This window comes from Psammomys obesus, unplaced genomic scaffold (assembly GCF_907164565.1).
Source record: "Psammomys obesus unplaced genomic scaffold, mPsaObe1.curated_primary_1811, whole genome shotgun sequence".
Lineage (NCBI taxonomy): Eukaryota > Metazoa > Chordata > Mammalia > Rodentia > Muridae > Psammomys > Psammomys obesus.
In genome coordinates, this window is record NW_026592890.1 from 9,766,501 (window position 1) to 9,787,493 (window position 20,993).

At 47.0% G+C, this 20,993-nt stretch overlaps 1 protein-coding gene across 2 annotated transcripts in view; it reads left to right on the forward strand.

Moving 5' to 3' along the window:
• Pacrg (parkin coregulated) overlaps window positions 1-11,169 on the forward strand; it is a 438,897-nt gene extending 427,728 nt beyond the window's left edge. For both annotated transcript variants that reach the window (XM_055616071.1, XM_055616072.1), the window contains one exon: window positions 10,490-11,169. In XM_055616071.1, the coding sequence (XP_055472046.1) occupies window positions 10,490-10,650 (161 nt within the window). In that variant the 3' untranslated portion in view covers window positions 10,651-11,169. The remainder of the gene's footprint in view (window positions 1-10,489) is intronic.
• The last annotated feature ends 9,824 nt before the right edge of the window (window positions 11,170-20,993 follow it).

Consider the following 20,993-nt stretch of genomic DNA (forward strand, 5'->3'; position numbering starts at 1 on the left):
TGCCTCTTCACTCGAATAATGGTATCCTTTACCCTACAGAAGCTGTCTACTTTCGTGAGATCCCATTTATCAGGTGTTGGTCTTAATGTCTAAGCTGCCAGGGTTTTCTGTTCAGAAAGTCCTTTCCTGTGCCCATAAGTTGAACCACATTCCCCATCTCCTCTTCTGTCAGACCCCAGGTATCAGGTCTTATGTTGGGATCCCTAATCCATTTGTAGCTGAGTTTTCTGCAGGGTGAGAGATAAGAATCTGGTTCCATTCTTCTACATGGAGCCATCCAGTTTGACCAGCACTACTTGTGGAAGATGTTCTCTTTCCTCCAGTGTTGGTTGATGGTTTCCTTCTCAAATATCAGTGATGTAGGTATGTGGACTTACATGTGGATCGTAAGTTCTACTCTATTGGCCATTGTAGTCAATCTTATGCCAGTGCCGTGCTGCTTTTATTACTGTAGCTCTGTATATAATTTGAAATCTGGGGTCATTATATTTCATCAACTGTTTTTGTTGTTCAGGATTGTTTAGGCTATCCTGGGTCTTCTGTGTTTTCATATGAAATTTAAGATTATTTCTTCAATATGTGTTGAGTTTTGATGGCGATTGAGTTGAATCTGTGGACTGATTTTGATAGAATGGTCATTTCCACAGTAGTAATCCTACCAATCCATGAGCATGGGAGATCTTTACATTTTCTGGTAACTTTTCAACATTTTTTCAGTGTCTTAAGGTTTTCATTGTACTTCCTTGTTTTTGTTTATTTTGTTTTTTTTTTTTTTATGTTCTTGCTATTATGAATGGCATTATTTCCTCCAACTACCAATGCTGACAAAGATGTGGAAAAAAAAAAAGGAACACACATTCAGTGCTGGTAGGAGTACAAACTGTGTATCAGAGTAGTAGTTCCTCAAAAAGCCAAAAATAGATCTAATCACATGATCCAGTTGAACTATTCTTGGGTGTATTCCCAAAATTCCCTAAATCCTAGTAGAGAGACACTTAAATCCTATTAGAGAAAGCACATTCATTGCTGCTCTATTCATAATAGCCAGGAAATGGAAACAGCCTAGATATCTATCAACAGTTGAATGGATAATGAAAATATAGTACATGAACATAATGTAATGTTATTCAGATACTGAGAAAAATGAAATTAAGAAATTTCCAGATAAATGAATGGGGCTGGAAACAGCTATTCAGTAAAGTAACCCAGACTCAGAAAGACAAATGTCACACAGTTTTCTCTCATCTTTGAGAGTTAGCCTAAATCTTTAGATATGCATGTTTCATATCTAATACATAATTCATATGTAATTCATAGAGGTCAGGAAATTATTAAGGGGACATGGGGGAGGGAGTCTTCAAGAGAGGGGAGACAGATTGTACTAGTGTAAAGAGGAGGAAGGGATAATGGCACAGGGAGGGTTAAGTGAGGTAGGAGGGCAGAGTAGCAGAAGGAACACAGGAGCAACAGATAACCCCAAAGACTTTTATTTAAGATCTACTAGTGTAGAACCTCCCTAACATGCAAACACACATATAAAAAGAGTTTAAATGGAGCTACTCTGTAATGGAGTAGCAGTTCCCCTGCTAGACTGCACTGAATAACAGTCAAAAAGCCCAGGGCCAGATGGGTTAACTCATCTGGAGGGTCCCGCAGGCTCTCAGACATTACAGGCTACTGCTTCACAGTGAGATCCTATTATTAGGAAAACGGTGCACTTAAGTCATAAAACGTGCAGCTGAAGCACCAGCTTCATCCTGGTGAAGCTGACACTCACCAGGATGCTTCACCTCTAAGGGATGGGTTTCTTCATAGAGCTGAAGGGTGCTGCATATGCTGCTGAAGGAGAAAAACAGTATCAGCCTTGCCCAGCTGTGGATCCTGCAAGCTAGAATAATGACTAGTGTGGCACGGCATGCCCGCTGGTGCAGTAGTGGCACAAATGTCATGGGATTCACCAACCACTTTCTGACTGGATTTAAGGCCTACTCTATAAGATGAATAAAGAGGAACTCTTAGTATGGAGCTGGGAGGTAGACATGAAGTCCTGTCCCTAACTGAGGAGCAATTGGCAAGTGATAGCACACACACACACACATACACAAAATACGTGTGTGTGTGTGTGTGTGAGAGAGAGAGAGAGAGAGGGAGAGGGAGAGAGTCAGTTGTTTTTATTTAAAGTCTTTAAGGTGTGGTCCCTGGTAGATGTGTGTGTGTGTGTGTGTGTGTGTGTGTGTGTGTGTGTGTGTGTGTACATATTTTTTTAAAGAGGATACAATGTAGGGAAGGAGATGGACCTGAGAGGAGCTGGAAAAGGTGGTTTGAATATGATCAAAATCCATTTTGTATGCAATTCTCAAAGAATTAAAAAAATATTTTAAATATTAAATAATATCCTAGGCAACATAATGAAGTTTTATCTCAAAAGAAAGGAAAAAATGACTCAAAATTCACCTTTTCTAAACTCATAATCATTACATTACCTTAGTGGCATTTTTTTTTAATATCAGGAGTTATCATTTAAATAAACTTCTTTTTTAAATTTTTGAGTCTTATTTCACTAAACCTGATACCTGCTTAAGTAAAAGTTATCACAAACAGGAAATTACCATTCTGGCTTTCTCAGTCTTCCAACTGCTAAATCCAGCAAGCCTAGAGCAAAGTATCACTCAGAATCTTGGAACAGAAAATCTACAGTGGTTCAGTGTCCAAAAGAAACATCTCTGATAGTGCTGTTTGCAAGAGTTTGCTCAGCTTACCTGCCAAGACCAGCACCTCAGCCCTTTATCTCCTTTATTCACTTTATCTCCTGATGACATCACCACAAGCCACTTAAGGAGGAAGGCAGCTTTAGCTGTAACTGGTGCCATAAGAAATTAAAACATCAATGAATGAATCAATGAATGAATAAATAAATAGATAGATAGATAGATAAATAAATAAATAAATAAATAAATAAATAAATAAATAAATAAATAAGTAAGTAAGTAAATGGAAGAATGGATAGACAGACAGACAGTTTAATCTTCCTCTTTGCTTTTATTTTATTGGATTTCATTATCTCTAGCCTGGCCTTAAGCTTGTGATCCTGCTTCCTCTACCCGTATGTCTTGAATGCTGGAATTACAGGGATATGCCACCACATCCAGAGAGGTCACAGGGACTTTTGAGTTCATTGAGAACCGGACACATGCCTTTTCTGATACAGAAACAATTGCACCTGTTCTATCAGTGTGCTCTGAATTCCACTTCGTGCTACTACAGCAAGCTCACCTAGCCACAGTGCTGGGTTTGGCCTAGGGTCACATTCAAGTACTCTGTGTGCAAAATGGCTAACTATGACAGCATGCTTTCCACACATCAGAAAAGTACCAGGAACATGAAAGGTGTCACCAAACCATGATGTTCAGCAGAGATGTCTTTCTTTTGGTTTTTTGGTTTGTTGTTTGTTTGTTTGTTTTTTCTTTTTTTTTCCTTTTAAAAAAAATTATTTATTACAATTTATTCACTTTGTATCCCAGCTGTAGCCCCCTCCCTAATCCCCTCCCAATCCTGCCCTCCCTCCCTCTTCCATGCCCCTTCCCCAGTCCACTGATAGGGGAGGTCCTCTTCCCCTTCCATCTGACCCTAGCCTATCAGGTCTCACCAGGACTGGCTGCATTGTCTTTCTCTGTGGCCTGGTAAGGTTGCCCCATCTGCATCAAAGGGAGGTGATCAAAGAGCCAGCCACTGAGTTCATGTCAGAGATAGCCCCTGTTCCCCTTACTATGCAACCCACTTGGACACTGAGCTGCCATGGGCTACGTCTGTGCAGGGGTTCTAGGTTATCTCCATGCATGGTTCTTAGTTGTAGTATCAGTTTCATAAAAGACCCCTGTGCCCAGATTTTTTGGTTCTGTTGTTCTCCTTCTGGAGCTCCAGTCCCCTCCAGCTCTTGAACATTACCAAACTCATACTATGAAGCCACAATCACCTTAGTACCTAAGCTTCACAAAGACCCAACAAAAAAAAGAGAATTTCAGGCCAATCTCCCTTATGAACATTGATGCAAAAAGATTCAACAAAATACTCACAAACCAAATCCAAGAACACATCAAAGATATCATCCACTATGACCAAGTAGGCTTCATCCCAGACATGCAGAGGTGGTTCAATATACAGAAATCCATCAATGTAATCCACCATATAAACAAACTAAAAGAAAAAAAAAACACATGATGACCTCCTTAGACACTGAAAAGCATTTGATAAAATCCAACATTTGTTTATGTTTAAAGTGCTGGAGAGATCAGGGATACAAGGCACTTACCTAAACATAGTAAAGGCAATACACAGCAAACCTATAGCCACATCAGACTAAATGGAGAGAAACTTAAATCAATCCCACTGAAATCAGGGACCAGGCAAGGCTGCCCACTCTCTCCATCTCTTCAACATAGTTCTTGAAGTCCTTGCTAGAGATGTGTTTCTCAGCCTGCCTCACAGCTGTCATTCAGCCGTTTGCCTCCATTACCAGCGCTGACTACTGTGAAGGCCAGCTCAGCTCTGCCTGATCACTACCTTCTTTATCCCTGGCGTACTTCCTGATTTCTTCAAAGGCTACCAGGTACTTGGGAGGGAACACCAGGCTCTTTTGTTATTAAGCTTAATGAGTTACATAAAGCCAGAACTTCAGCAAGGGGAAGCAAGGAGAGACTGGGAACAAAAGTCGGAGTTTTGTCCTTATTTTCTTTTAGCATTTTTATTACATTTATTTGTTTCCTTTTTTGTGTGTAGAGGTAAATGTATGACATGACATACATGGAGGTCAGAGGATGACTTATGTAAGTCAGTTCTCTCTTTCCATCTTGTAGATCCCAAGTCATCAGGGGAATTGGTGGCAAGTGTCTTTACCAAGCGAGCCACCTCACCGTCCCCTCTTCCCTCATCTTCTTCTCACCCTAGCAGAATGTTTGAGGCATTGCCGAAACCATTTACCATTGCAGGCCCAAGAGGTGGAGATGGGGCAAGCAATACGTTTGTCCGTTTGTCGTCGTCACCTGGTGACCTTGCCGCCAGCTGTGTGATCTTGTCCCCTGGAGGGTCACACTGTGGCAGCCTCAGGCCACGATGTGTCAGAGTTAACAAAGATGCTTGTTTCCTAAGAAGGGCCTGTTTATTTTCTTAGTGGATGCCAGAAAGGACTGACATAGTTCATCCCTTTGGTATGTTGGTGAAGGACCTGAAACAAGTATTCATTTGCTTTCTGTATATGTCTCATGTCTCAAATAAGGCTTTTATTTCCAAGGAACAGTGGATGTGACTATTCCTGAGACTGCCTTCCCATTTACCATTAAGGAGCATTACCAAGAACAGCATTCAAAATAGAAAAATCCAAAGCTGAACTGAACTTTGCTGAGCCAGGTGGCCACCCACATGTTCTTTATTGTTTTTCCCACCTCTCAGAGAAGATTCCCTTGGGCACCTCACTGAAACAAGCAGGCCAGAGTTCTCTCAGGGCCCATGTCCAGTGGGCCACAGAAAGGAGACCGTGAGGCCCAGGTTCATGAGTCACACGTGTTCCGGTGGGTGCTAGTGACATCTGCCCCACATGAAAGGAAGCCTGTGGGAATTCCTTGCCCAGCTGATATCTTCTGTGTCCCTGTCCTTTCATCGCGTGGGTCCCAGAAGAGCTTTCCCTGAGCACAAAGGACGCCCTGTAACAGTAACTGCCCTTCCCGCCAAGGCCAGGGATAGGCTCGGCCCCAAGGAGCAAAGCTGTAAAGCCGATCCCAAACCTGGCTTAAGTAGAACACGCTCACTCCAGAAAAACTAGCCTTCCTTTCTGCTTTGAATCTCTTACCTTCAGTTTTGCCCCTTTGTGTGTGTGTGTGTGTGTGTGTGTGTGTGTGTGTGTGTAATAGTAGCAACTAAATTTTAAGAAAAGAATGAAACATCCAGAGTCTAGCCGCTAAAACCACAGCGGTGATGTTTTATCAGGATTCTGTGTGAGCTCTCTCTGCTGCTGGCCAGTTTCCACCAAGTAGCAGATATACGTGTGAAATGTAAATGTGTCTTATGTAACTGCCCTTTGCCTTGGTGCTCAGTGGCAGGGGTTAGCCACTCCCCAGGTGTGAGCTGAACTTCTCACCAGGAAGGTGGCATCAGTGGGCAGATAGAAGGTACACACAGGTCTTGTCCTGACCTGAAAAGGACCAAGAAGTAGCATCCAGATCAGAACCTTTTCATAGGGATTAGATAGAAAAGGAGTTTGCATATGCTTGATGCTGAAGCAGATTTCTCGGATAATCAGGGAAGATTCAGCATCCAAAGTGCTAAACTCAGTTTAAATAACTTGGAACCAGGCCATCGCTTGCCTTCTGCACACCAGCGTCTCCAAGAACAGACCCCTTCTCTCATTCAGCTGTCTGCATATGGGGCACCAAGTCTGGCTTAGATCCTCCATATAAGCCCTACATGTTTGGTTATAAATAAAACACATCTTCATCCTCAACGTCCCTTCCTAGCCATCCACAGGTAAAGTAGACTCCCACTTCCTAAACTGAAATGTCAGCTTCTTAATCAGATCTGACAGTTGTAAGTAACACCTGGTTGGTGCTTCTGTTGTTGTTTTAAGTGTTCTGTTCTCACAAGCACATTTCCCAGTGGCATTGTCTGAATTTAAAGCAGGGAGCTCAAAGGAACCACCTCAACTCCTGCTCCTCAAGAACCTGAGAGCAGCGCACTTTCAAGATGGAATTCACGACACCATCTGCCTGTCAACAGAGCTTGACATTAGCGTGGTCCATTATCATTACAGCGCGCAAAACAAGGCACAGGCTCTTCATTTTTGTTTTGTGTTTTGGTCTTTTTCTGCCCCCACAATACACATTCTGCAGCCACAGAACACTGCAACTCCAACTCCCTCTGAACAAGTGACTTCTATTCTGCTCTGTTCCTTTATCGTTGGGGTTGGAACACAGTTAGAAACAAAAAAAGCCACAGAGCCTACTCCTACAGATAAATATTTTTTAAAAAGTAAGAACATGGAATAAAGTGTTGCTTATGGTTGCTGCATTCTGAGAGGGAGTGAAAAGCGGGGTGTGTTGCGCTCCCCATTGTGCACAGACTTCCCATACTCCCTCGGTTCCATCAGGAAAATGTGCCTGTCCTGTGACCCGTTCAGTCCTTGACCTTTTGGGTACAACAAAAGGCACTCTTTACCAGTGATTCATACATAAATCTTTGTCTAAAAGGAGTTGTATCAAAGCTCTCCTGGCTCCGCATCACCAGTTTTATTTCCCAGGCATCTGTGGGGCAGGGAGTGGGGCAGGTTCCACCGTCCGAGGTCCGAGGCAAACAGATGCTGGCAAATTCTCCCTAACTGTATGAAGCACTGTGTGCTGGCACTTATGAGGGATGCCATTTGGAAGAAGACTCCCAAATAGCCAGCGACTTCCTGGGACACTCTTTTCACTTAGGTGGAGTCCTGGGACACTGGCCTCATTTCTAAGGATACACTTGTACCTAGCCATCAGCCTTGTCAGACAGTATCCCCTCTCCTGTAGCTCCGCCTGAGTCTCTCGTTAGCTTATTTCCCTGCCCCCTTCTTACTTTGTTTCTAACCATTTTTTCCCCTCACACTTCCACCAGTCAACAGCCACACCCACCCCTCCCAAACCCAAGCATCTCACAGTTGAACTCAAAAACCCTCTCCCATTGGCAGATTCCCCATGTTCTACCTTTCGTGGCCATTCCTAACTGAACCTTTTTTTCCTGGAGGTGTGTCAGTCTTTAATAAGGATGACGGTAAAGCCTGTTTGTTTAAATTTGTACTTACCTGTAATTTTTAAAATTTATTTTTTTTTATTACTTAAAATTTACTCACTTTATATCCCAGCTGTAGCCCCCTCCCTTGTCTCCTCCCAGTCCTACCCTCCCTCCCCATTCTCCTCCCATGCCCCTCCCCCAGTCCACTGATAGGGGAGGTCTTCCTCTCCTTCTATCTGACCATAGCCCATCAGGTCTCATCAGGACTGGCTGCATTGTCTTCCTCTGTGGTCTGGTAAGGCTGCTCCCCCCTCAGGGGAAGGTGATCAAAGAGCCAGCCCACTGAGTTCATGTCAGAGACAGACCCTGTTTTTCTTACTAGAACCCACTTGGATACTGAGCTGTCATGGGCCACATCTGTGCCAAGGTTCTAGGTTATTTCCATGCATCATCCTTTGTTGAGAAACATACTAAAATCTGTACACCTAAAGAAGCTAAGCAAGAAGGAGGACCCTGGGTAAGATATTTAATCTTCATTCAGAAAGGCAAAAGGGATAGCCATCAGAAGAGGGAGAAAACAGAGAACAGGACAGGAGCCTACCACAGAGGGTCTCTGAAAGACTCTTCCCAGCAGAGTATCAAAGCAGAGGCTGAAACTCATAGCCAAACTTAGGGCAGAGTGAAGGGAATCTTATGAAAGAAGGGGGAGAGGAAAGAACTGGAGAGGACAGGAGCTCCACAAGGAGAGCAACAGAACCAAAATATCTGGGCCCAGGGGTCTTTTCTTAGACTGATACTCTGACCTATAATTTTTAAATGATATTTATGTTGTCTTTAAAAATATGATCAGAGTCTTTATTATGCTTCTCTCTTGCTGATAAATATTCTCTCCACACTATAAATGCTGTTTTGAGCAATGCTCATGGATGTGTTCCATATGTTTGACATTTTGAATAACCAGCTACTTTGTGAGTCAAACTTCAAACTTCACATGTGATGGGAAAGTGTACACCATGGGAGTTGGGGGCAGGAAGTCACCTGATTACAAATGGTCTTGTAAACCTTTGTAAGTTCACCTTATAGAATAGAGTAATGTGTGCCACAGCTATAAGACTCCATTTTTGCAAATTTGTTGTATTTCTTCCCAACAAACTGTTCAGAATGACAATTTCGTTTTTTGTTTTGTTTTGTTTGTTTTCTCTTATCTAAGACAGTCATATTTCTCTAAGAAGCTTTTTGGAAACCATCAACTGAAAGAAGTATCTGTCTGTCCATGCTGGCTGGGGTTGTTTCTATCTGTGCTGTGTGGGCCTGTAATTGTTTTCTGGCCTGAACCATTACCTGATCTTTCTGAAATGTCCCAGAATAACTGAGAAGTCCAAAGCACCAATTTAACCTCCACTATTTTTACATCAAGCTGGGTAAACATTTGAAGGTTGCACCTAAGGTTATAAGCAAAGTAAGCCCTTCCTCCGCATGGTGGATGGTTTCAGGATGTCCTGTGCTCCCCCTTGGCCCTGGCCCCAGAGCATCCTCTGGCCTGAACTCACATCATCATCCCTCCATCTCCTAGAAGCCCACCTTGTGGCCCTTTCCTATGTCACCCAGCAATGTGAGCTACTTCTCCACTTCCGGGAACAGTGACACTAAAGCCCCTGGAAATCTGAGGATGAAGGGAAAAGTGTGTAATGACAGTGTAAATAGAACCCATAATAATGTTGGAGTCTGGAGAGTGCACAGGGGGTGTGCCTCTGTCAGAACTGGGGTTCCTCCAGACATCTCACGCTCTAGGGGCACCTTTCATCCGAGTAGCTGCAGCCTGAGTTCTCAGAGTGGGATATGCGAGATGCAGGTTTTTAAGGCCACCTAGGAGGCGCTTCCTTCCTGGCACCAGCAGGGCAGCCACACTGGTCAAACAGACTGGGAGGCTGGGCTGCGGTGGGGCCTCCCTGGACTTGCAAGCTCCAGGACTGGCTACAAGACTAAATCCCTGGCATGCCATAGCCCTAAGATGGGTCATCACATGTCCCACGTCATTCAGGAGCAGCCACAGCAAAGTACTGGAAATAACTGAAAGACCCAGGGCTCCCCAGCCCTCAAGAGATAGATTCAGTGTGTGCACGAGGCCACAAAGACACAGGCTGCAGCTCTAAGTGGAGCCATCCTTCTGCAGCCTGTGCATCATGAGCTATGTGTGGCTACCTGCCTGGTCTAACAAGAGACAGAGTCTCTGCTTGTGCTGCGCTGTGATTTTGATAAAGCCAGGACCCAAGGGAGCAAACACTCAGTGAGCAGTCAACAAAGAGATCTCCTAATTTAAAGGGGGCTTTATCCCATGATTTTTTTCCACATTTGTTGATTTTATTTATATTAATTTTCACCAGCTCTGCCCTGGATTTGTGTTTTGTTATTCTTGTCATTCGCTTTGTAGGTTGGTTGGTTGGTTGGCTTTTTTAAAGAAGGGTGTCTTATTATATAAGCCAAGCTAACCTCAAACTCATGGTGATCGTCCTGCCTCAGCTTGGTGATGCTAGGATCCCAAGTATGGCATCACCATCATACATGATTTGGTGTTTTGTCATTTGCTTGATGCTGCCAGCCTCACATTTCAGCAAGATAACATGAAGGTGTTGCCTGTCAGCGTCTCCTAACAGGCGCTCTGGAAATGCCTGGCTGTGGGGTGGGGCTCTCGGGACAGCGCAGAGAAATAACTGCCTCTCTGTTTGTTTGCCTGAACCAGTGAACTCCGGGGATGGCATCGACTACAGCCAGCAGAAGAGGGAGAACATTGGCGACCTGATCCAGGAGACCCTGGAAGCCTTCGAGCGCTATGGAGGGGAGGACGCCTTCATCAACATTAAGTACATGGTGCCCACCTATGAGTCGTGCTTACTGAACTGACAGGGCTGCTGCGGTGGGGGGGGGGGGGGCTCCCTCGATGCCACACTCATCTTCTCCCGTTGGCCTAGCATCTCATTACTTGTGACGTCTACAGCTCTCTCAGTACAGCTGCAAACATAGTGGCCCCTGGGCCACAAGACTGTTAGCCCTATTGAGAGAAAGGCTTTCCGACACATAAATGACACATAAATAGTGCCTGTTTCGTAGATTACAATAGTGTACTGTGCTTATTTTTCTCCACGAGCAGAATCGCTTCATTATCCAGCTCAGATGGAGGCAGGAGTCCGAGTTAAACCTTCAGTTGTATAGACAACAAAACTATAATTTTCATATGTGATTCAGCAATTGCTGTGCTGTGTCTTCCTGCCCTGAGGGTGATGTCAGGGGCTGTAAGGAAGAGTTTGTGCTGACTGCTTAATAGGTGTTTGTCATGGAAGAGAAACATCAGTTCAGCGGTGCCTCTCCAGCAGCTGTGTAGAATAATGTGCTTTTGACATTCAATAAAACTGTTGAGTCTCCATCCCAATTACAGCAGGAAATTTTTGCAGCCCGTTATAACCTCAGCTATAACCATAATTAATGTTTCTGACCAGCTAGTGATCCAGGCTTTAGGGCCTTTGCATTTCGTACTTGGGTGCAGGGGAGAAGTCTGGAGAGGGGCCGGAGTCAAGGTTAGGTGTGAAATGTTAGATTTGCAACAGGGTTCTATGGAGAGAGCCAGCTGGAATCCTTGCTTCGCCACTGTGAGGATGGCACTGGGCATGTCAGGGCAGCCCGGGGCTAGGCGTGCTGCTGGCAAAACAGTGCCCAGCAGTTTCTTCAGGGCTTCTCATGGTCCCTGAACACGGCTGTGTGTCTCTCACTCACCCCTGGAAAGCAGCTCTGTTGCCCATAGCGATTCCTCCTTGACCCCTGCTTCCTCCCAGGCTTGCTGTGCTCACAGTTCCACTCAATGGGTCCGATGAGAAGATTTTGGAATTTTATTGAGTACAGAAAAGACAAAGAACATGCACTTTCTTCTCATTCAGCAGAGAAAGAAAAAAAATTGCAAAGACAAAACATAAGGAATTCAGCCTTGGACCATGACTGCTCAGACATGCCAGGCAGCAAGCTCGGGCATTTGAAACCCAGCCCAGAAAGCCTCACAAAGCAGGAGCGAGGTCTGCACACCTGAGAAATGGCTTAACCACCCAGAAACGCCCAGCCTTGAATATCTTGCTTCTGAAGCAAAGTGCAATTTCGGTATAAAAGTGGGGACAGGCCCTGCGTTCCTCCTCTCACTGCCCTCTGGCCTCATCATCAGTACCAATTACTTAAGCCTTCCTTTTTCTAAAAGTAAAGGCTCAATTCTGCAATGAGCGCATTCGTTCCCTGGGTTGGGCAAGGGCCACAGAATCTAGCATTGGGGCACCACCACCTGCTCTGGGAGCTCACTGAGGGTAGAGGGAGACCTGTATCCAGGAACTTGCAGGGATGGCATACAGAAGGCCCAGCCACAGGTCTAGTGACAGTCACAGCTGTGGCCCCAGTATTAGTGATGTAATGGAAGGAGACCCCAAAGCCCATGATACTGACCTGGAATGGCCCCTACAGGCTCTACCCTCTCAGTCTCACACGTGAAAACCGTCCGATTTCAAGCAGGAACACTGGCCAAGGACTTGAAGCATCAGCCTTCACCACCCACCTCTGCTACTCATAAGCTGTGCTGCCCTGGGAAAATTCCTTAACCTCTCTGAGCCTCTTGTGTCCTCCACTGTGAAGTGCAGGTCAGCCTGTCTGTCAGAAAGAGACCCACATCAGAGGTGACCCCAACACATGCAAGTGTTGGCTGTTCAGTGAACCTTCATTCTGAAGGCAACCAGCACATGAAGAATGACTCATGTCTGCCCCAAAAGGGCAATACACACTGGACCATCCCTTGGACAATTCAGTGCTTCCTACCCAGAAAGAGAAATCACTTCACAGTAGACACTTTGAAAAACTGGTTCTCTAGAGATTAAAAAGCAAAACCCATCTGAGCCACATATTTGGGCTGCTTCACTGGTATAGCCTGCTTTTTCCAACCAAATCCCAAGGCTGGCTTCTATGGTCTGAATAGTATCCAAGGAAATCAGAAGTGAAAGGCCTAGCATGTGAGGCATTGGGCTTCATTCCCAGCAGAGAGACAGATACACAGAGAGAAAGAGAGAGAGACAGATAGAGACAAACACACATACACACAGAGAAAGAGAGGAGAAAGAGAGAAGAGAGAGAGAGAAATCTGTCCCCCTAAGGAGGACGCTGGCTTCCTGTCAGAGTGTGTGGCATTATACTAAACACTGTTCTGTTGAACAAGGCATTTGTTGCTCTGTTTTTACCTTGTTACTGTGTGGTATGGATCAGAACACCCCATCCGATTACCTCATTTAAGGGAAGCAACAAGAGACATGGGGCTGAGGACCACACCAGGCCTGTCTCAGGAGGGCTGCAGCTTGAAGCAAATCATGGTCACTGGCTGTGAAGTCTCTGCCCTCTACCTGATGCGTCAAGGCTTTCAGCAAATTATGTAAGTTCTCTAAAAATGATAACCCCTAGCCCAAAATGGACTCAAAAACATCTGCCTTGCATGCTTTCCTAACAATCACACACAAAAAGGCCCTTTTTAAGGACTGAGCATGAGCCCTAGCTCCACACACCTGCCCTGGCCAGGGGTGTGCTCTGCTCCCTCTTTCTTTGGCCTCTTTCTGGTCTCACCTAAATGTCCCTTCCCTCGTTGTGCCCCTTTGCTCTCACTCTGCCCATTCATTTGCTCACAAATCAGTGAGAAATGTCTGTCCACAGCAAGTGAGAAGTGTCTGACCATAGCTACATGTTTTCTCGCTTATTCACTCCACCTGCTCAGTGAGAGCAGGGACTCCACACACAGCACCCTCAGGGCTCACCATTCTTCACATGATGTTTGTTGGACAAATGACAAAAGGTGTTTCCCAAATGACATGGACAGTCCTCGGACAAGCCGGTGCATCTCCTCTGTGTCACACAGGTCACCCCAACCTGCCCTTATGACTCAGAAGACATTGGTCACCCTGCGAAATCTCTGCCTCACAGACGGTGCTGTCCTCAAAAAGGGAGACTCACCGAACCACTGTCAAACCCTCTGAAGAAGGGACTGGAAAGTCAACCCAGCACCGGTGCCATGAAGAGGCGTGCAGCACACTGTCAAAGGGAAGTGATTTAAATAACCTCTGAAGTTATACACATGCATACACATACTCACAGGCCCACCTGGCCCTTCGCCGCAATCCTCTCTGTGCGGGACATAAGCATCATGCAGTTGTGCCAAACTCGCTGTCTTCTTCCACATCTGGCTGGAGTCTACCCCTGACCTCACCCTGCCTTTGTGGGACTGTATCGATTGCTCATTAGAAGCCTGCTGCAAGCAGGACACAGCCACCTCAACAGGCCACAGTCATGTGCATGCTCCTCTGAGGGAAAGCAGCCCCAAATACTTCAGCCCATATCCCCATAGCAACCAGACAGAAGGTCCTCTTGTGCCCCAACACCTTTGATGACCAGAGTTGCCCCAGCAGACTCTAGACTGGTAGTTCCCAGTCGAATGCTCCCCAGCCCCAGCAAGGCAGGAATACCTGGGGCTTGGGTGGCATGCAAATCGTTGGGACCCTGGCTGGGACTGTTGAGTCTCAGCCTCCACACACTGGGGTCTGCCAGTCTTCCACATGATTGTGACACACCCTGAGGTTTGTGGGCCACGGTTCCAATGTAGGCTTTCACTCGGATGTCAGCTTTCAGCCTTTCAGAAAGTCCTGGCAAACTGAAAGTCAGTGATCTCCAAGCCAGGTTTTCCACAGATGCTGTGAGCTAGCCTGGCCACCCCTATGATCTCCACTAAGCCACAGACTCTTTGGGAAAACAAATGTGAGCAAATGTGATATAAGCTTTAGGAACAGCAGTTTCAATGTCCCTTCTGTGGGAGATAACTGTGTGGTCCTCAGTCCTGAGGGTAAATAAAAATGTAATTTAAACCTTAGGAAACTGTTTTAAACTAGTCAGTGCCAAGGCCGTTGGCAAAACCCTGTCATCTTTGCTGCAAGTGTTACCATGACAAAAGAAGGATCTACAAACGTTCCCAGATAGTCGCTGGCACTGTCACCTTTATACTTGAAACCTTAAAAAGGAGAATCTGTTCCTTTAATTCAGAAAGGGACACTTCTAGCAAACATTCAAAGTACAAAGATTTGGGATCAGCTAGGAAGCCACAGCTCAGCAGCCCCTCACCCTTCCTTGGGAAGGCATCTCTTCTGCCCTTTCCACACCACAGGTCTGGCCTCTCTGTGGGTTAGTGAAGGCAGCGTGCAGCTACAGCCAGACCCACACCCAGCAGAGTCCAAGTGGCACTACAGCAGCGAGAAGCATAATAGGGCCATTCTAAGGCCAGAGCTTTAAACGGCCTTTCTGTCTCCTCACTCATGCATCTGGGGCAGGGGACGTTGCATTAAAATGCAGCCTGGAAAAAAAAAGTCCCATAAAGAACTTTATGGACGAAAAGGTAAAATTGTAATAACCCTTCAGCAGGCGCCATTCGGGAGGGCTGATATGTCAGAGGACCAGGCTTTTCACGGCCCTCCCAGGAATTCCCCATATTAAAAGAACGCTCTCAGTGTAGAGGGAGCCCAGCTGGAAGGCAGTCAGGAGGATGAGTCCCTGCCCCGCTCCTGTTGTTGTGTGGTGAACCTCTGTGCTCTGCCCCACCTTGTGTGTGCACACGTTGTATGTGTGTGCACGAGTGCATGTCTGTGTGAGACTACACCCTGCCAAAGGGATTTCCCTCAATCCATAGCATACCAACCGAACACACTAAAACGCTTCTTTGCAGAAGCACAGAACGGGCCTTTCAGACACGCTGGAGCTGTGAATCGTGTCCCAGCATTGCCAGGACCACCTACCTAGCACATACCACAGAGCCTTACAAATGAAGTTAAGGAGCCCCACTTGGGCAAAGCTTTTCTCTATAAAGTGTCTGTGGGAATCTATAGACAAATTCAAGTGTATTGATTGCAGTAGGCTTTCCCACCAGCCATGGAGGCTACCACGTAGCTCACGGAGGCTGTGCGCCTCAGACAGGTTTATCTTCCTGTTCCTATGGTGCCGAAGCGCTCCGAGGGTAACCTAGCACATGCGAAAGTATGGACGAGGCAAATGGAGGGTTGTGAGCAAAGACTGGAGTGTTGGTCCAAGAATCTCTTCACAGCAGGGACATCAAACAAACGGGCGAAGATTTCCAGGGGGCTTGCTGACTGCTTGTGGGTTACAGCTAAAGGGAGGGTGGCACAGCAAGTGTGCAGACACACCCAAGCAACTTCGGCATTAGCACTAAAACCCAGGTGAAAGGATGAAGTATGGGAACCAGGTATGGGGTGAGAAGCAAAACCACTTGGTGAGGGTCGGGGTCAAAGCCAAGCTTTAAACTGCAGCTCTGCTGCATCCACACTGACCATAACACGGTTCCAGGACCCCCACTCCTGTTTGCCCATAAAAAAGCGCACTGAGAAGCACTGAGAAGACGGTGTTCTGTGAATCACAGCTCATATCTTAATCTTTCAGTAGACGATGTTCAGAACATATAACAATAGAATATTATGTATGTAAAAGTAAATGCAAACAAATAAGCACAGATATACAGATACGCTCTGAAAGTTCAGCCTCATCTTAGAACACACTGACATCAAAATGACCATGGGCGGGTTTGAGTGGCCGGCTGCTGTGCCGCCATCTTCCCCACAGTTACAATGCTGACCACGGGTGGCAAGCCCGTGCGTTTATGGCTGAGAAGACGAAGGCATGAAAACTAATTTTTCCCGCACTACACAGCTGTGAGGTGATTTGGGTGACTACGGAACACCAGGGAATGTCTGTTTTTAGCCCTAGCAAACACAGCCTCTGTCACTTTGGAGTTTGCCGCCTCAGCATTTTATCGGTGAGACTGTCAGCTCAGCTCAGCTTAGTTCACCTCCAGGGAGGCAGCCTCTCTGGTTCACAAAGAGCCCCAGCTCTCCTGCCCTCACATCCCGGCACTCAACCTGCCCTAAACATGCCCAGGTTCCCAAGAACCACAGGCATCAAGCATGGGATAAGGGTACCAGGGTTTAATCACAGCTGTGCCTTGCTGGAGCGTGCCTACGTGTGTGTGTGTGTGTGTGTGTGTGTGTGTGTGTGTGTGTGTATGGTGTGTATGAGTGTGTGACTATGTGTGATATGTGTGAGTGTGTATGGTGTGTGTGTGAGTGTGTGTGAATGTGTATATGTGTGTGTGGTATGTATGTGAGTGTGTATCTGTGTGGTATGTGAGTATATGTGTGTGTGTATGTTTGGTGTGTGTGTATGGGGGGGGTGAGAGGTTGGGTGAGTCGATGTAGATGTAAGAGAGACAGACAAAGACAGGCCTCCAGTGTAGAGGTCAGAGATCAACTTGAGGGATCAGCCTCCACCTTGTGCCTCTGAGACAGGGTCTCTTACCCGTTGCCACTTGGTGTATCAGGCCAGCTGTACCTCAAGCTCTTTAGTCTCCTGCCACCATCCTCCATCCTGCTCCAGGCTCCCTGGTGGCAGGCGTGTGCTGCCACTCAACATTTGCTCTGGTCTAGACCCTGTCTTCACATTTGTACAGCAGGTGCCCGCCCCCGGGGCCATCTCCCCAGCTCCACTTTTTATATCTTTGAGAGACCTGCTTACTAACACCGCCTGCTGCACTCGGGGCCCTTGAACATGTCATCCGGCCACGGCATGGAGGACTGTGGGGAGAAGCTCATCACAGCCAAGCCTGGCAGTGCTCCTCCGCCAGAAAGGCTTGCTCCCGGGATGATAGCCACCAGGTAGGAGAAAGATGGGACAGCTGCTGGCCCATAGTGTCTGACAGATTCCTGCTTCCTACCCAATGCTCCACCCACCCAGCAACAAGCTCTGGTCTACACTCTTCCATTTTTCTACTGCTCAAAAAGAACACTCTGGCTGCTCACGTGGCTGCCTGAAGCCTGAGGGAAGAGCCATGAAATGGATCAGGGACAGCCAAGAAGGGAAAGGCTGGGTGAGGTAACTGTGGGTCAACAAGAGGCCCAGGCACTCTGGGACAATTGTGCTTCCTGTTCACACCCCCAGGGTGGGGCCTTGCTTTTTTTTATATAGCTGAGGGGACATTCACAGAAATGAAACCTTTTGCTCAAGGTCATGTGCCCGGTGAACCATGATAGCAGTGAAGGCTACCCTGACTGCTCCCAGGCCTTGGCTGCCACCAGGCATACAGCCTCAGCAATCCAGAGAATCAGTGGGCACAGGGTCCAGCTCTGCACACTCCCCAGAGTGACCGCCCACCAGGAACCAAAAGCCTGGTAAATATTCAAGACGCTGGGTGACATTTACACCCAGCCCCCTAGCTTACTGGCAGCCCAGGTGGCAGGGGTCCTCTGTCTTCAGAAGCTTCTAGAACAGTCAGCAGTCACAGTGCCCCAAAGTTTCCCATCTTGGACAGGAAGTTCCCTAGGTTCCCTGACAGGCTGAAAGTCTGCGCAGGGCAGTCTACACTGCAAGAAATGGCTAGGCCATGAAGAGCAGTTCATCAAAGGCCTAGACCAGAAGGTCACAAAGGTTGTCATACTCTCACACACTGCTTGCAGCACTGTGCATCCCTTCTCTGTGTCTCTTCACACATATGCACACAATTATGTGACAGCTCAGGATGGGCTGTGCTAAGGTCATTAGCATATCCATCGTCTTAGTTGGTATGTTTCTTGGTGTTAGGAGTCATGATGACTTCATCTCTCACTACCACCCCCAAATTGAACTTAGCAGCCCTTGCCTCATGCTGAGACTATTATTTTAGTATTATTTTTAATTATTTTATTTCATCTGTTTTATGGGTATTTTGCTTGCATGTATATCTGTGCACATGTGTGCCTGCAGAGGTCAGAAGAAGACATTGGACCCCCTGAAACTGAAGTTATAGATGATTCTGAGCCACGATATAGGTGTTTGAACCTCAGTCCTCTGTAAGAACATGGGCTCTTAACTAACAAGCCATCTCTCCACACCCTCCCCCCAAGAAAACACTCTATTGGCTCTGAGTTTCTCTGGATCCCATCTCTAGCTTCTTTTCCTCCTGTGGGTTTTGAGTTCCCATCCTGAACTAGAATTTAGACACCATGCAGCCAGGAGATCTGGGCCAGGTACCTTGAGCCCGCCAGACCTGGGTTTCTCTTCTGTAAAATGAAGTATTGGGGTGATATCTTCTGAATCACCCCAATTCTGATGCCCCATGTGGACAAAGCCCTTGCACACTACAGAGAAGGCACTGCCACTGAATCCATGTTAGCAAGTGCCTGGAGAATAATGGTCACTTCTTCCTGCTTCCCTTCATCGGCCTCTATGGGCCCTTGGAAGGGAGCAAACATAGCCAGAATGACCTCAATCTGGGGCACCCTTTGAGGGGGGAGTTCACCCCTCAAAGATTCACGGCTCCTCCCTATTCCCTTCACCAAAGCTTTTCTCAGAGAGGAAGTGGGACTCTTCCCAAGGTTGTTTGCTGGGGCCTGGGAACTCACAGTCCCCAAGTATGGCCAGGGTGACAAGCAGCGCCGTGTGCCAGCCGGCAGCCCTCCTGGAGTTCCTGGGGCACCACTGCCAAGGGTTGCTTTCACCAGAACTGACGGGGGCTGGGGCGCCAGGGCTTTCCCACAGCCCCTTTCTGCTGGAAAGATGCTTGCCAGTGCATTCACACAAGGGCTGGCCTTTGTCTATGAGGCTTTTCTCCCTCTAATCCTTGCTGGCCTGATCTCTGCATACCCCAGGGCCCAGGCTCTGTCTCTGGCCACCTCTCACTGGGCTATCTTACCCATTGCTTCCTCCTCCTCATGTTTCATTTCCTCTCTGTCTCTGTGTCTCTGTCTCTTTGTCTGTCTGTCTCTCTTTCTCTCTCTCACACACACAGAGGAGAAGATATCCCTGTTCTTCCCTGGAAGGCAGTGAGCACAACTGACCAGGCATCTGGGAGTTGAGGCTGGAGAACCAGAGCATGGAGGAATAAGTGTGGCGGAGCACATGTGTCCACCACACCACAACAGTGGACCAAGAGTGTCGGGAACGCAAGCAAAGGACTTCTCAGAACTGGCTGTCTTGAGGCCGTGCCATCCCAGGCACGCCTCCGCTGACCCTACTTACTTCCTCTCCCCCACACCCACTGCCACCAGGAAGGGCAAGTTCCCCCTCAGCTATCAGAAACTTTGACAGTGAAAAACTTTACTGTGGCAAGGGACAGTCTCCAACATCAGCCCCCACTTCCAGGCGAGGCAGGAACCTCGAGACCTGAGAAGGGACCTGACACTGGCGAAGCAGAGGTTGTGCCTGCTAGCACAGGCCTCTGGGTGGGCCAGCAATGCCGGCTATCTGAAAGAGGATTGCCTCGAAGCAGTCGGAAGCTTCGCTGCAAGCCTCAGTTTACAGGCGATGCAAGGGACCAAGAACAAGCTAAACAATGTCACATGAGAGAGAGACAAATTTCAACAGTAGGGTGTCATACCTGGCCCAGAATAAGTCTCATGTCACAGAAATGGACCAGTTACAAGGAATGATCCTGGATCCATCTTTAATTTGAACAAAGCCATTGTTAAGAACACAAGTGAGGTTCTAATAAGAAAACATCAGTAAAATTGAAATATAAAGGTCAGAGAAGCAGGTAACAGAATTATATGCATTCTGCGCTATCTTGAGATAACAATCCAAAAGCATGTGCCCTAAGTCATTCACTGTGGCAGTCTGAGTGACTCTTTTGATTTTTGCTTGCTGTAGTCCCCTAAGCCACTGCAGTCCCTGTAATCCTCATCTCTCCCCAGGATCCACATGCAAAAGTCCTGCTCTCTTGTACCCTGGAATGTGGGCTTGTTGAGGCAGAGCTACTCAGCAAAGAATGTGTCCCTGCTGTCAGCTAAGTCGGGGTGAGTCCCATCAACTATTGTGACTGTGTCCCTTTAAAAGACAGAAGATGTGTGTGGAGATGAAGGCAGACACCAGGTTGTGTTCCTCCATGCTGAGGACCGCGGGATGCCAGTCACCACCAGGAGCTGGTTGGCAGTGGCAGGCTACCCCCACCCGGACTGGGCAAGAAGCCACCCTGGCAGCCATGACCTCAGACCTCCAAGACATCCACAGCAAGGCAGGACATTTCTGGCATTTGGGCCACCAGACTACGGTCATCTATGCCCACCTGGTAAACATAACGTCTCTAACAACAGCAATAGAATCATTCAGATTGTAAGGTTAAAGTGAGGCTTGGGTGGGTACTTTAAAAACACAGAGAG